Source organism: Centrocercus urophasianus, unplaced genomic scaffold, assembly GCF_019232065.1.
Source record: "Centrocercus urophasianus isolate 14NV4802_14NV808 unplaced genomic scaffold, USGS_Curo_1.0 seq_42, whole genome shotgun sequence".
Classification (NCBI taxonomy): Eukaryota; Metazoa; Chordata; class Aves; order Galliformes; family Phasianidae; genus Centrocercus; species Centrocercus urophasianus.
In genome coordinates, this window is record NW_024885000.1 from 720,449 (window position 1) to 735,266 (window position 14,818).

The 14,818-nt window shown below is 56.8% G+C and overlaps 1 protein-coding gene across 5 annotated transcripts in view; it reads left to right on the plus strand.

Moving 5' to 3' along the window:
- The first annotated feature begins 3,654 nt into the window (after positions 1 to 3,654).
- ITPR3 (inositol 1,4,5-trisphosphate receptor type 3) overlaps positions 3,655 to 14,818 on the plus strand; it is a 38,558-nt gene continuing 27,394 nt past the window's right edge. For 2 of the 5 annotated variants that reach the window (XM_042833550.1, XM_042833551.1), the window contains exons 1-3: positions 3,655 to 4,117; positions 10,450 to 10,520; positions 13,816 to 13,937. In XM_042833550.1, the coding sequence (XP_042689484.1) occupies positions 4,029 to 4,117; positions 10,450 to 10,520; positions 13,816 to 13,937 (282 nt within the window). In that variant the 5' untranslated portion in view covers positions 3,655 to 4,028. The remainder of the gene's footprint in view (positions 4,118 to 10,449; positions 10,521 to 13,815; positions 13,938 to 14,818) is intronic. The other 3 variants (XM_042833546.1, XM_042833547.1, XM_042833549.1) reach the window with 2 other exon arrangements.

Consider the following 14,818-nt stretch of genomic DNA (forward strand, 5'->3'; position numbering starts at 1 on the left):
GCATGGCGCTGTGCCACGGGGGGATTGGCTGTATTTTTAAAACCAAGTACAAAGTGTCTTCAATACCAGCTTGGCTTAACTCTTCCTGGGTAGGTTGGGGGGCTGCAGGGGCTCCTTCCCCTCCACTCAGCTCCTGCTTCTCCCCCTGGGGCAGAGTGTGCCCATCTGTGCCCTCAGACACGGGGAACAGAGGATGGGCAAGGAGCAAAGGTGGGTTGGGAGGTATGGCTCAGTTTTGTCCTATTTTCTGACGGCTTCTCTGTTCCTTGCTGGTGTAAACCCAGCATGCGCAGGGTTGTGTGAGGGGCATGGCATGTGCAGTGTGTGGGGTTTGTGAGCATAACCTAAAGCCTTGACACCTTTGAGGATGTGGGCCAAAGTCATGCTGTCTGAGAGCTATTCTGGGGGAGCGTGGCTGCTCCTGTGGGGCTGCTGGGGAGGTACAGATGGGACAGGCGGGAGGGGGCTGTCTTTCATCTGCTCCCATTAATTAAGTCACCCACGGGGGGCTCATCCCAGCCCCAAAGACCTTGGGTTGCCTTTCAGACGGCTGCTGGTGGGGAGGTTTGGGATTTGCACTTGGGATTTGAGCAGTCAGTGCTGTCCTGCCTGCTCACTGCAGGGTGCTGAATAAGGAGGAGCACACAGGGGTGTGGAGGGCAGGCAGAGCCCAGGCAGCCTCTGTGCTGCATCCACGGGCAGCACTGGGGTCAGAGTGTGCCCAGAGCATGCTGACACTGGGGGCAAACCCTCCTCCTAGGCAAAGAGTTCCCCTGTTCTCTATGGCTGCCAGCAGAGCCTTCCCACAATGCACACAAGGGCCCGAGTGTCTCCCTTCCTCCTCCATGAACAAAGGAGGCTACAGATATTTTTCTCCTCCCATCTGCATGCAGCTTCACCCTTGCACTCCCAACCTTGATCTGGGACTCCCAGTGCCAACACTAGCTGGGGACCTGGCAGGGCATGGGGATGCTGTTTGGATACCACAACCCATCAGACTCCCCAGCTCCAAATGCCCAGCATCCCCATCCCACTCTCAATGCTGTATCTGCTCCCTCAGCCCCTGCCCAGCCAAGAGTTCCAGTTGGGCTCTGGAGGGCTTTTTGGATGTTTGTGTAGCCAATCCCACTCCACAGTGCACTGCAGTGTTGGGAGCACTCACTGCGGAGCCCGGCAGCCCAAGGCCATCACAGGGAGAGTTGCAGGAGATGTAGTTGCAGGGGAACCTCTGCCAAAGGAGCATCGTGTGGACAGGACAGTGGGGGCCGGGGGAGGGATGTGGCCCCTCAGTTGGAGCAGCTGCCTGCAAAAGGAGCAATTTCAGCATGGGAAAGGAATGTGGTTCTGGCCCCGCCAGGGATGAAGGCTGTGCCTGGGAGAGGGGTGGCTGCTGCGGCACTGACTCACCGGCCCCCTCTCCGCAGCCGCTTCCTCTCCGGGAGGCAGAAACTCCCAGTTTTTATTTATCGCTTGGCCTAAAGTAGGGGGTAAGGAAGGAAACGCTCTTATTTTTAACTCCTCTATCTCCCCGGGACCTGGGCTGTGTGGGGAGCGAGGCGGCCACCCAGAGTGTGTGTGCCTGCAAGCATCCCCAAGGCCGGGGCTGCGCCGCTCACCTGGGGCTGTGCTGTGCAGAGCATCACATGGGCTGGGAGCAGCCCAGGGACTGAGCTGAGGGGACACAGGAGCTTGTCAGCATTGTGGTTGTGGCTGCGTGGCGGGGAAGGGACGCACCACTAAAATGCTTTCTATTCTCTGTCCTCGGTGGAGTTGGTTGGGGATGTTTGGTCCAGAGCAGGAGATGCAAAGGAGAACGCAAGAGGCTGCGACTTGCTGCTCGTGTTCTTCTGGACAGGAGAAAGCAGGCCAGGCACAACTTGTGTTCAGTGCAAAGGAGCTTTTGGCGTCTCCTGGTGATTTCATCGGTCGGTGCTCAACAAACACAAGCAGCCCCCTGGGAAGGATGAGCGCACCGGGAGCCTGCAGAGGAGGTGCCCAGCGAGGATGTGGTGCGCACGGATGGGTGCACAGCGCTGCTGGCCGAGATGCTGTGTGTTGTGCCTTTGATCAGAGCGGCTGATTTGTGCACAGAGTTTGGGCCTCTGATTCCACTGGGGCTTTCTTTGAGCTCCTGTTTTGAAACCTTCATTTGCTTTTAGCAGCGGCACTTTTTTTTCTTATTATCTTCTTTTTTCCCCCTCTGTTGCCCTGAGATAAAGGCTTCTAAATTTGTACTGTGCTGAAAACGCAGCTAATCCTGATGGACCTGGATTCGCATCTCCCCCAGAGGAATTGCACTAATTTTTTTTCCCCTTTGTTCTGCCAGGGGACCTGTCCGTTTCCTTGTGGAAAAAAATAAAATCCACTATTTAGGGCAAGGTTTAGGCTCCTGAAACCTGTGTGCTTGTTTGTGGAAAAAAAAAAAAAAAAAAAAAAAAAATAAGAGGACAAGAGAGAAATAAACGAGGAAAATGCATCATGTTTTTTTTTTCCTTCTCCTTCCAATATTGTTTTTACAGCAGTCAAGTTTTAATTAAAGTGTAGAACTAGGGCAGCTGTGCTGTCCAGAAGATGTTCTGAGGACATGCTCCTTTTCCACTGATGTTATACAGGGAGCCCAGAGCTGCTCACCCAGCCTGGTGCATTGGGTGATGGGCTGCAGGCACCAAGGGGGGCTTTGGGGACCGGGGGGGAGGGGTGGTCCTTCCTGCTCTCAGCTACCGGTGGTGATGAGGGGGGTGGACATAATGAACGGGGCTGGTAGTTGGAGGTGAAGGGGGAAAGCTTGTGCATTGCACAAGGGGAGGTTTTGTTGATGGTGGAAGGGGGATGGAGAGGTGGCAGGAGGTGCAGCTGCTCCAGCACGGGACTGGCTTGCTGGCAGCTGGGCTTCAGGGATTTTCCTGCCACAAGCACTTGCCTGGGGGAGAAAAATCCAGCCAGAGCCGGCCTGTCCTCACCTGGGGCTTTCCCCGGCTCCGCCGGTGGTGCGGGACAGCTGTGCTGCACCTCGGGGGGAGCGCTGCCCCAAAGGCAGCTTTGTGCCTTAGGAGCGGCGCTGGAGGACTGGGAGCCGCGTGTGCTGGTCCTGGGGGGGCAGAAATAGGGCTGGGAGGTGGGGGCTGGGCGGTCACAGCAGCGGGGCAGGAGGGCACGATGGGTCGGGGGGCAGCGGGCGCATCCCAGCTACACCAGGCGTTTAGTTCGACGGTGGATGCAAAGTGCAGCCGCCTCCTCCCCTGAGCATTGCTGCCTTTCTCCGCTTTTGTGCAACAGCCTGCGGGCCCCCATCTCCAAACAGCCCCCCAGCCCGGCCCGGGACGGGGAACCGCAGCCCGTAGCCGGGCTGAGTGGAGGCGGAGGGGGGGAAACTCTGCACCCCGGGAGCGGCACAGCGGGGTGAGCCCAGGGTGGGTGTGGGCAACGCTCAGAGCGCTTCCGCCTGGCTGCGGAGAGCCCCACGTCCCCAGCTCGGCGACACAGAGACCGGCGGCAGTGGGGGTGCCGACCCCCTCCCTCCCCTCCAAGCCCACGCTCCCCTAAGCTGGGAGGCGGGGAGCAGAGGGTGGGGCCTCATTTTGGGTACCAACGCCCCCCCCCCCCCCTCGCCGTGCCGCTCCGGTTCTCCTCCCAGGCCAAAAATATTTGCATGCTTTTTCGAGCAGGACTTCCTGATTGCTCTCTATTGGCTGCAGGTAGAAAGCTGTGGGGAGACGGAGGCACGGACAGCCGGACAGATCTCATGCAGTGCTCTTCTTGAGCCTCTTCCTCCCACACTCCTCTTCCTCCTCCTCCTCCCTCCGCTGCCCGGCTCCTTTGGCTCGAGTCCTGCGCGGCACATGTAAAAGTTGAGCGAGAGCGTCCCGCTCCCCTCCGCTGCTCGAAGGGAACGGGCGAGGGGTAGAGGGCGAGAGCCGGGCTGGGAGAGCCCCCGGGCACGATCCTGAGCCCCGCTTGCTCCATGGTGCATTCGTGCCCGGGGAGGTGACGTCGGGAAGAAGAGACGCGGTGCCGACTCGAGGGCAACCATGAATGAGATGTCGAGTTTCCTGCACATCGGGGACATCGTCTCCCTGTACGCCGAGGGCTCCGTCAATGGTTTCATCAGCACTTTGGGGTGAGTGAGCCCTGTCCCGGCACTGCGCGTTTGCTTCTGGGGGGAACGGGGAAGGGAAGGCAGTGCCGAGGCTGGACTGGGTGGGAAGAAGGGATTGAAACCCCTTTACAGGTGTTGGACGTGGGGAGGGCAGGATATGGAATCCTCTTTGCCTTTGTTGGTTGCTGTTAGGGCGTGATTTGGCCCTGCAGCTCACAGCAGCCGTTGGCAGAAGTTGTTTTCCCATCTTTGGAGGGTTAAGGTGGGCTTGAACAGCAGGAGGGTCCGTGGGGCTGTGCATAAGGCTGATCGGGATGGTTTGGTGCGGATGGCAGAAGGAGGGTTCCCAGCCTGGCCTCGTGTGGCCACAGGCTGCTGTCCTGGCATCAGGCAATGATGGATTTGCTGCTCATCTCGAGGACTGGGTGCTTGGGGGAGCAGGGCATGGCAGAGCTTTCTCCTTGCAGCCCCCAGGCACGCTAGAACAGAAGGGGATCTTGCAACCCGACCTCAGGGACCTGTCCCTTGTCCCTGCTGCTTTTGTGTTAAAATAACTTTGGGGCAAAGCCCCTGGGCTGCACATAGCAGGGACCCAAACCTCTCCTGCCTCCCTGAGCACCAAGCCTGACGCTGCTTCTAGGACGGGAGTCTGTGCTAGTACTTGCCCCACAGTACATGTAGGAGAGGCTGAGATCAGGCAGGAATGCTGACTTGGATGGGATTCCTGGGGCAGGAGCTGCCCGGCTCTATAATCTGTGCTGAATGCACTTGCTCCCACATGCCTGTGTAGAACTGGAGACGTTCATACGTCGCCTACACGTGTACACATACCCACTGTGGGGCACACGCAGCCTCTCGGATGATGCCCGTTGGAGCCATGCCCTGGCCAGCAGCAGGAGGCTGCCCAAAGCTGTGCTGGTGGGCGCAGGCACAAAACCCCGTGCGTGCAGCTGTGTACGGTGCTGACGTCGGGTGTGGGATGCAGCAGCGTTGTGCTCAGCCCTCAGCCCGGGGTCCTGTTGGGGTTGGTCTCTGTGGTGGGGTCTGTGTGCTCGGTGCTCAGCGCCTTCCCATCCTGGTGGTGAGATTGGAGGTGGAGGAGCTCCAGCAGGGCCAGCACTGGTTATTAGCCCACGCAGCATGTCCCGATGGCTTGCAAGGAGCCAAACAAAGAGATGTTGAGATACTTTCAGGCTCCAATCCCTTTGTAGCTCTGGCTCACTTTTCTGCAGGGTGCTTCTCTAGTCCTGCTTACACACATCTGGAAGGCAGGCTGTGCTCCCAGGCCCCTCTGTGGTTTTTGCTGGACCCGCTTTTCCCAGGGCTCTGTTTTCTCTGGTTTATTTCCCACCCTCTGTTTTCCTGTTTGCCCCATGACTTGGGAGACCCAACCGCACCTTAAATCACTCCTGCGATAATGGACTGGGTGACTCACTGAGAGTGCTTCTCCCCAACCCTGCTGCTGCCTGCTTGGGACCTTATTTGGTTCATTTGCAAGGCAAATAGCTCTGCCAGCCCCAGCTGGGTGCTGCGTGCCCTGCTGAGCATCCTGCCAGAAGGGCTCCCTTCATCTTTCCTCCCCTATGGCAGAGGTTTTGGGGTGGGGGAGTCTGTAGTGGGATCTTTATGGGATGATGTAGAGTTTTCAGGTGCTCTGTTAGGGCGTGCACCCAATGTTCTGGTTCTGGGGCTTCCCTGTGCCAGCATCCTGGTGGGGAGGTGAGCTCTTCCCAAGTGCATTTCTTTGGGGTTTCTTGGATGATGTGGGTCTAAATGGCACCTAAATACAAACCCAGTGGTGCTTGCAGGTGCTGCTACAGGATGCACAGGGCTCTGTCTGCGTTTTGGATGCAGCAGTGTTTGGAGCCACCACAAGCTCTTCTTGGATGGATATGGCTGCAATGTCTGAAGCAGTGTCTAACTCTGCAGCCCATGCCTTGCATTAAGGCCAGTAAGCCCAGTGTTTTGCTGGTTCTGGTCAGAAGCAGTGAGTGGGAGAGTCTTTTGTCACCAGCCCAGGGCAATGCCCTGCTGCAGAATGGGACCAGCCAGCACATGAGGCTGCTCACTACTCAGTCCCACCATCTGTGGGATCTCACCAGGCTCTTAGCAGCCTTTTGAGCTGTGATGGTACCCTGGCAGGGGGGGATGTTGGGAGCCAGCAGCCCTGCTTCTCGTTGTCAGTGGGATGCTCTGGAAAGCAGCAGGGAAGCAGAATCAGGCTGCTTATCAACACTAAGCCTTAAGTTTTGTTAAAGTGGTTTCCTTTCTCCACGCATCCAGGGGGACTTGCTGGAGTGGTTGGGGCAGGAGCAGCCCCCCGGCTGACCTCCACCTCTGCTCCCAGCCCCACTCACAGTGGGGGCACAAAGCACTCCTCCCGCACCCGCAGTGGGTGTTTGCTCTGGAGGAGGAAAAACATCACACTGCAGGGTGGGGAGTGCTTGTGTGCTCACAGCAAGATGGGGGAACGCCGAGCCAAAATACCCAAACATGCTCAGATGTTGAAGACGGAACAAATAGGAGGAGGCTATTCGAGAAGCACGGGGCAGGAGCTGATCGAGGTCGCATCCCTTGGTTCAGTGCCCTGAGAGCAACGCGTTCATTTTGCGGAGCTGGGGGCAGTGGGACAGCTTGCTTTGAGGCAGGGAAGGGCTCTGCAGGGCTGCAGGTTTGGGGCATGGGAAGTTGCCCAGGAGGTGCATGGAGATGTGGGACCCAGAGTTGGCTCATCTGCCCTCTGAGCTTGCTTTGAGGCAGGGAAGGGCTCTGCAGGGCTGCCCAGGCTTCGCTGCTGCAGGTTGAGGGTGTCTGAGGAAACAAAAGCTTTGTGTTCAGAGGAAATCACAGGTACCTCCTGGGACTTTGTGCTAAGGGAGCAGGAAGTTTTGGAACTGGGTCTGGAATGGGGACGCAGCTGCTGTGGTGGAGTGCTCTGTGGGCATCATCTATACCAAGCAAATCAGTGCCAGGCCGGGGGGAGGGGTGGGAGACCTTGCTTTGGTTCCTGCTCCATTGGTGGATGTGGTGATGCTGTGTGCCCTGGGAAAACCACAGCCAGCGATGTTCCCATCTCGGCTTGTGCTCCTGCTGGGCCAGCACCAAATGGCAGGAGCCAACCAGGAGCAGTGAGATGCTGCTCGGGATTGAGCTGCCCTGTCCCTGCCATCCGAGGAGCTCAGGGACTGGCAGAGGTGGCAAACCCGCCCAGATGGTAGTTGGCTGTTTAGCATAAAACAACACCTTTGATAGCTGTAATTGCGATTGCAGGTGGATGTACAGGGTGGAGCAGCTGAGGGAAACACAGCTGGTGAAAGGGCAACTGCAGCCACACTGGGTCAGGACATGGGGAGGAGACACTCGCCAAGCCAACAGCAGCATCCTCGTGGTGCTGGGACAGTGGGGGCAAGGCTGCATTTTTGTGGCTCACTTGCTTTATTTTTGCTTCATTTGCACTGCCAGGATGGCCGCCCCGTGGGCATCGTGCCCATCCCAAGCCTGAGAGGCTGACCCAGCCCCGTGCCTGGTGGCAAGCTCTGCTCTCCTCCTCTTCCTCTCCTCCAGGACAGCCCCAGCCGGCCGCTGTCCCCGGGGGTGTCAGGAGTGTCCAGCAGCCGCAGATTGCAGTGCTGGAAGAGCTGCTTCCCCTGACCTCCAGCAAAAGGCTCTGCCTCGGGCTGGCTGGAGGCCAAGGAATCACTTTGTGCTCGGTTTGGAAGCATGCAGAAAGCCCTGCTGGAACTGCTGCAGGGCTTAAAGCTAACCAGATGCTCGCACGCGCTGCATGCATGCAGGGCTGCAGGATCACATCCCAGGGCGCCTTGAAGCTGCAAAGCACAAGGTTTGCAGCAGTGCCCTCAGCCTACAATGTCTTCCTCCAGGGGATCAGACACTGATGGCATTCTCTCATTAGCACCTGGGAAATGAAAGCCAGCAGCCCCGCTGTTCTGATAGCACAGGGAGCTCTGCGTGGCGCTGGGGGAAGCACGTCCCAGCAGCAACCCAGGTGACTCATGTCCACCGTGTCAGGATCCTTTCTGCTTTCAGCAATTCTTAACTGAATAATGCTAGTCCGGAGTATCACTTAAAGAAAAATAATACTTTGCATTCCTGCAGAGTGTGTAATTGGAGCATTAAAGACACAGAAACTGCTCTGAGGTCATTAACTAATTAAGACTTGCAGCTTGGCAGGTCGCTGTCTGCGCTGCTGCGTGGCACAGTGGTGGCACTTGGTGCAGAAGCTGCAGGAGATGGAGCTGGCACCTGTAGAAAGCTCCTGTGTTGAAAATGGGCTGCGTGGGTCAGATGCTTCCTTGGAGACCTTTAGACATGGTGGAGAACTTAGATATTGAACGTTTTTTTAAAGAGCAAAAATGAAGGCACCCTTCTGCTCCTGTAGGGGGTGGTGGAATTGAATCAGGCACTCACTGAGAGCTGTTGCTGCACTACGTAGCTCTCATTTGACTCAGGCAGTATGTGTGCCAGGCAGCACTGCAGAGTAATAGAAACCAAAAGAGCCTACAGCTGGCATTGGGCTGGCCTGAGGCTTTGCATATCTCCTGCGCAGTGAGATATGTGAGAGGATTTGTCCCCTCTTTGCCACCCTTCTCGCTGTCCCAAATGCCCACAGCAGCATGGGGACAGTCCCAGCTCCTTCCCAGTTGTTGTGGAAGCAAGGGGCCAGCTGGGGAGCCCAGCACCCCACCACAAGTGTGAGCCAAACCCTGCCTAGCAAAACACCCGATGTCCGTTTATCAAAACCTCATGCGTTTTGATTGTCCAAAATCTGGATCTTTTCTCATAGTTATTAAACTGCTGCTGCCACCAAAAATATTCGAGAGATTGATTTTCTTTCTTTACTTGAAAGCTAAATTGAATCCCCCACGAGCCCCAGAAGCTGCAGCTTCAGCAAACCTCTCTCCTGGCAGCACCACGACGCCCAGTGCTGCAGCACAAGGCCTGGCTGCATTTTGGGGTCCTAATAGAAGGTGAAAGCAGAGGTCCCGCTGTGCTCTGGGCCGTGCATTGGGACATTGGCTGCTGCTCCAGCTCCACTGCCAAGGACGCAGCAGCACCAGGGTCCCTGGGGTCCCAATCCATCAGCGCTTAGGCCAAATTCCTCTCTGCCGAGCGAAGGAGAGGAATTTTCCCCTCCTCCAGAGAGCAGCTGGAGCTGCAAGTGGGATTTTTCTTGTTGCAAGCCCTCTGCAGCACGACATGCTCAGCTCCAGCTGCACTTTGCTGTGTTTGTCAGCTGCATCGAGTCCCCAGGGCAGTGTGGTGCCACATGCCCACTGCACCTGTCCTGTCCCCAGCTCTGCATTCCCCCCTGATTGCGTAGTTGCTGCATTCCTGCACCGCTTCCCAGCAGCCCAGACTCAGGTGGGGGCACGCTGCTCATTTCCTCGCCCCAGGCACAGCGCGGTTTCTCTCCTTGCCTTACTTCCCAGGGGTTGGCAGAAAGCAGACGAGCGGGTCCAGCCTGTCCCACCACTGCAGTGTGTTCCCTTGGAAGCCTCAACCTCCTGCAGAACCCGATGCCTGCTGGCCCTCGGGCCTCTGGGGCCAAGCAGAGGGATGCCTGGTGTCTGCCCGGGCTTTGCTGGTCTCAGTGACATTGCAGCGATGTCCTGAAGTTGCAGGGAAGGTCCTCAGTGTGCAAAGCTGAGCCTGCAGGAGTCTGGGGAAATGAGGAGGGTGGCAGGGAGGAAGCACAGAGCTCTTTGTGTCTGATGGGTAGAGCCAGCACCTCCAATCAGATAATAATAATTTCAGGGGCCGTGCCACCTCCTGCAGCAGTTTGCAGCCTGTGCATCCATAGGGTTAGCTCCCAGCTGAGAAAGGAGAACCATTATGTGAAAGCTGAACTCATCACAGATTTCCAGACTGATGGCAGCACGAAGCTGTGGGCAGCATCCCCACCCCTGGCCCAGGCAGCAGCCTGCTTGTGCACAGTGCCCTCACCCCAAGGCAGATTTGGCTCTGCTGGGCACAGCAGGACCCACTCCTGCAGAGTGAGGGTGTCAGAGCCTCCAGTATGGATCGCTGAGCAAAGGCCCCAGGACGCAGCTCAGTGCTGTGCTGCTGTGTTTGCCCAAAGGGGCCATAAGGAAAAACCCATCAGTATCACCTGGGGGGTAGTGGTGAACAAGGAGCAATGAGATGCATTCAAGGCAGGCGCCAAGGAATGGCTGCTGGAGCTGAGCATCGTGCTGAATATTGGTAGAGTGCAAAGGGGTAGAAAACAGAAGACATGAGTTTTGATGCTTTGGAGCCAATGTGTGTTTGCTGCTTTGCTTGCTCGAGCCTTGCTGCTGCCTTTTCTCAAGCTCTGCTCCTGCTCTGTCCTGCAGGCTGGTGGATGACCGGTGTGTGGTGGAGCCGGCAGCTGGGGACCTGGACAACCCTCCCAAGAAGTTTCGAGGTGAGGTGGGGCCAGGTTGGGGCAGTCCTGTCACTGCTTGGGAACAACTGAGCATCCATGCCAGGGGTGGGGACTGCAGCCCCAGCTCGCCAAAGCTGGGAGGTGCTGCTTGCAAAGGACTTCAGGCAGCTTCTGTAGGCCACCACTTGGCCAAACCACTGACCATCCTCTCTTTGCTTCTGGGAGCATTTATGCTTCTCTTGGAACTGCTCCCAAGTAGGATGGTCCGTGGGACCCCACAGCCCTAAGGAGCAGAGGTGGCTGGAGGCTGTCCTCTGCAAAGGTGGGTCTGACTGTGCCTAAACACATCCTTAAGGATGTTGGCAGCATCACCTGGCTGCGAGCAGGGGACAGAGAGGGAAGAAAGGGCCCAGGAGGGAACAGAGAGAGTTGCAGTTGAAACAGATAAACTATTGCAAGGCAGGTCTGTTCTCACTCAGTACTAATTACATCTGCTGTGCCTGGCTGCACCTCAGAGTGAACCAAGGGATTAAGCCGCTCTTTTACAAGGCATGCAGGGCGAGATGGTGAATCCCTCCCCATCCTCAGTGGTCACGTTTTGGGCTGTCTCCTCGGGGCTGTGCTCACTGCTTCCTGTGCTGGCAACCCTGAGCAGGAGTGGGCCGTCATGGCCAGTCCAGGTGGAAAAGGAATGAGTCAGTGGAGGGCTGGGACAGATGGGAAGCTAAGACAGGCTGCTGGAGGGAGCAGCTCCTGCCTCCCCAGCTTTGCAAGCCCTGGGGCTGAGTGGTGATGCAATGTGACCCTGGGGCTGTGCAGGGAGCAAACTGCTGCACCAAGTGCTGCATCTACCTGGGAAATGCTATGCTTGTGCCTGGCTGCCCCATGCGAAATACAGGAGGAAGGTTGTGTCCCAAAATGCATCTCGGATGGGCTGAGTGCCCAGAGCGGATGGCGTGGCAGTTAGGGGATGAAACATTGCTATGCACTGAGAAACCCCCCAAGCCAGTGCTCACACTGCTGGATTTGAGGTTTGGTTTATGGCAGCCATTCATTTTACACCAGGTACCATAATTTCAGACCCCCTTTCTCAAAAAAAAGCAGCTCTTTAAATATTGGTTACCCACCCTGCATCCTGCCCCAGCCCCTTCCATGGGCGTCTTTACCTCCCTACAGCGGAGCGCCCTGCCGGTGCTGTCCCCTCTGCCGAGCAGTGACCTCCCTCTCCATAGGACCATTTGCCCCTCCTTTGTGCATGGAGCCAGCTCCCAGGACATCTGCCAGCCCCACAGCCCTGACACGCCCCACAGCTTCTCTGTTCTTGATGGACTTTCACCTGGGAAGAGCCGGGAGCCATGGCAAACCCCCAGTCCTTCCCCTGGTCCCAGCAGCCACAGCGTCTCCCTTCCTGGATGTGGGTGGGTGCTGAATCTCTTTTCCAGACTCAGGTCTGCTCTGGGTTCAGCCCTGCTCCATGCAAACCCTATCAGGATATCCAGCTGCTTGTTTTAATGGCCGGAAAGCGAGCGGTTTGCCTTCTCAATAGCTATCACTGCGAGGGAGGTAAAAACAACTGGCTGGTGCAGTTTCCCTGCTGCAGCAGCAAGAGGCTTAAGAGGGCTGTAATGGGCTGTTGCCATCCCCATATCCTGCGGCTGGACCCTGCCCTTCCCAGCTCAGCTCCCACACTGCTCAGTGGGTTTGGGGCATGGTGAAGGGCATGGGGCCTTTCTCCTACAGACCTACACGGTTTTTGGAAATGCCCAAGCCCATCGAGGAGCCTTTCATTGCTGTTTTCTTCCCCAGCCTTACATTCTGGTACATCAGGGAGAAGCAAATAGGATGTTTCAGTCCTGCACTCAGCAGGATTTAAGCCCACCATCCGTCTTGAAAAAGATCCTTGGTACTCAGTTTCAGGGTCCCAAAACTCCAAATTCCAACAAGAATTTCTTTGGAGCTTTCCTCTGTGCAGCCAACTCCGTGCCTCAGTTTCCCTCCTTGCAACACATTGCTAAGGGACAGGGAGGTCGAGCAGCTCCGCAGGCAGGGAGTGCAAGCAGCCAGGGGTTTGATTTGCTTCTGTCTCTTAATAGCTATGTTAGATCTCTTCCCTCCCTGCTCAGTTTCTCTTTTGCACCAGGTCCTTTTGCAACCTAATTAGCAATTTAATGAAAACAACTCAAGGTGCTGCAGATGGCCCTGTGGTGCTGCTGGGAGGCAGTGGGAGAATGCAGCCAGGCATTGCAGCAGCTGCGCTGAGTCCCCGATTAGAAGCCCAGCATCACAAAGCCTCCTTGGCACAGGACATGCCATTAGCAAACAGACCTGTGAAATGAAATGTGAAACTTGGCTTCTCACCAGCATCCCGAGCCGGTGAGAACTGTGCTCTGGGCTTGTTTGTTCGTCACTCCCAGGTAAATAAATACGTGCTTGCCAGCAAGCCGGGAGCAGGGCCAGAGATAGAAGTGATTTTTCCTTTTGTGTCTGAAGTTTCTGCGCTGCTATTTCAGGCGTAATTCGGATGACCCAGGCTGAGGGTCCCTTCCTGCCCCCATCCCCACACAGCTTCTAACCCGAATCAGGGCTCACAGTGCAGCTGCAGTCTCCTGATTTCCACAGAGAGCTGCTCTGTGCTTTGATTCACAAAGCCTGGTCCTGGACGTCTATCCTGACCACAGCATGGTGGGGAAAAGCATCCAAACTGGAGCACTCTGCAGGTTCCATCCACACTGCCAGCATTTGGGCGGACCCAGACCCGTGTCCTCTGCGTCACCCAACAGTCTCTTTTAGGGTGGGCCTGCAGCTGTTTGCAGCACCAATTTGTGAAGCCCTTGGTTGGAGCTTCCAGCACTGCCCACTGAGCTGTGAGCAGACACAGGACTGTTGTGGAGCTGGTGTGTCCTGGTGGCACTTCACCATGGGAACAGCATCCTGCAGGGACATGGGACATCAGGGCTGTGGGACGGCCTGCTCCTATCCCAGTCCTGCAGCCTGCGCTCCTCCTCCCAGCAGGATCTGCTCCTTGTGCAGCCCAGCTGTGCCTCATCAATACATTTTCTCCCCATGAAGCTTTCCTCCCCGAATTACAAGGCTGTTTCCGATGGGAACGCTTTTATTGCTGCTCCAAGAAGTGGAGTCACTGCTGAATTTCTCTTTTCTCTGATCTGCAGCTTGTGTGTGGGCAGTGTGACCCTCTGCCAGGCTGCCTTGTTGCTGGGGGAATGGAGAGCACTGCAGGGATGGGAGCAGTGCCTGGAGCAGTGCTGCTCCTCCCTGGTCCCATGGAGGACCCTGTGAGGCCATGCAGCTGATGCTCGCCTTCCTCTCCTCCTAGATTGCCTCTTCAAAGTGTGCCCCATGAACCGCTACTCCGCCCAGAAGCAGTACTGGAAGGCCAAGCAGACCAAGCAGGACAAGGAGAAGATCGCAGACGTGGTGCTGCTGCAGAAGCTCCAGGTGAGCGGAGCTCATGGCTACCAGCATTGGGATCCAGTTGTGAGCAGTCCCTGGGCAGAGGTTGGCCTCCAAACCTCTCACCCTGCAAACCCTCTGGTGTTTTGCTTCCTGGAAAGCTGCACGGCCAGCCAGGACCATCTGGGTTTTGCTGTATTCAGATGTTCTTCTGCTGTCCCACTGCCCTCTTCTTGCTGTGGATCTTTGTCCCGGGGCAGAGCTGCACAGAGGGACTGAGCTGTGGGGAGGAGGAGATGCTGGGGTAGGGGATGGCATCTGTCTGGCCATGCCCAGCCCTGTGCTGTCTCAGCCCCATAGCAGAGGAGCAGGGGGAGCTGCTACAAGCAGGACCTGCTCCAAAGGGCTGGGGAAGCGAAAGGCTCCTGTTGACTTCCATAAGATTTGGAAAAGGCCCATTTTAAACATTGCATAATCTCCTCAGACAGCTGGCGAGGCCCTGAGGATGATTCATAGAAGTGAAGCTCAGGCAGGATTCATTAAGTCATCTCGTTGGGCTCCGAGCCGGGCCTCTGTGCTCCCCCAGTTTTGCCTTTGCTGAATGAGGACTGAAGCAGCATCCGGCCAGGGCTGGGGGCACCAAGACAGGGTCAGCACTGCCATGACCATGCACACAGCTACACAGATCCCTGCCCTGCTGGGCCTGTCATGTTGGCAGCTGCACTGGCCATGGCTGGACAGAGAGGCTCATTTCCGAACTTGATTGATTGAACCTTGCTTTGGATTTGTCTTCAAGAGGTCCTGTGATTTCCTCGCTCCATCCCGCTGCTCCTGGTGCTGCGCTTTGGGCTCAGCAAGGTGCTACCTGTGCTGCTGTGCAGGCTTGAGCTCCATGGAGGCTTTTGTCCTTCTCCTGACGCTTCTGG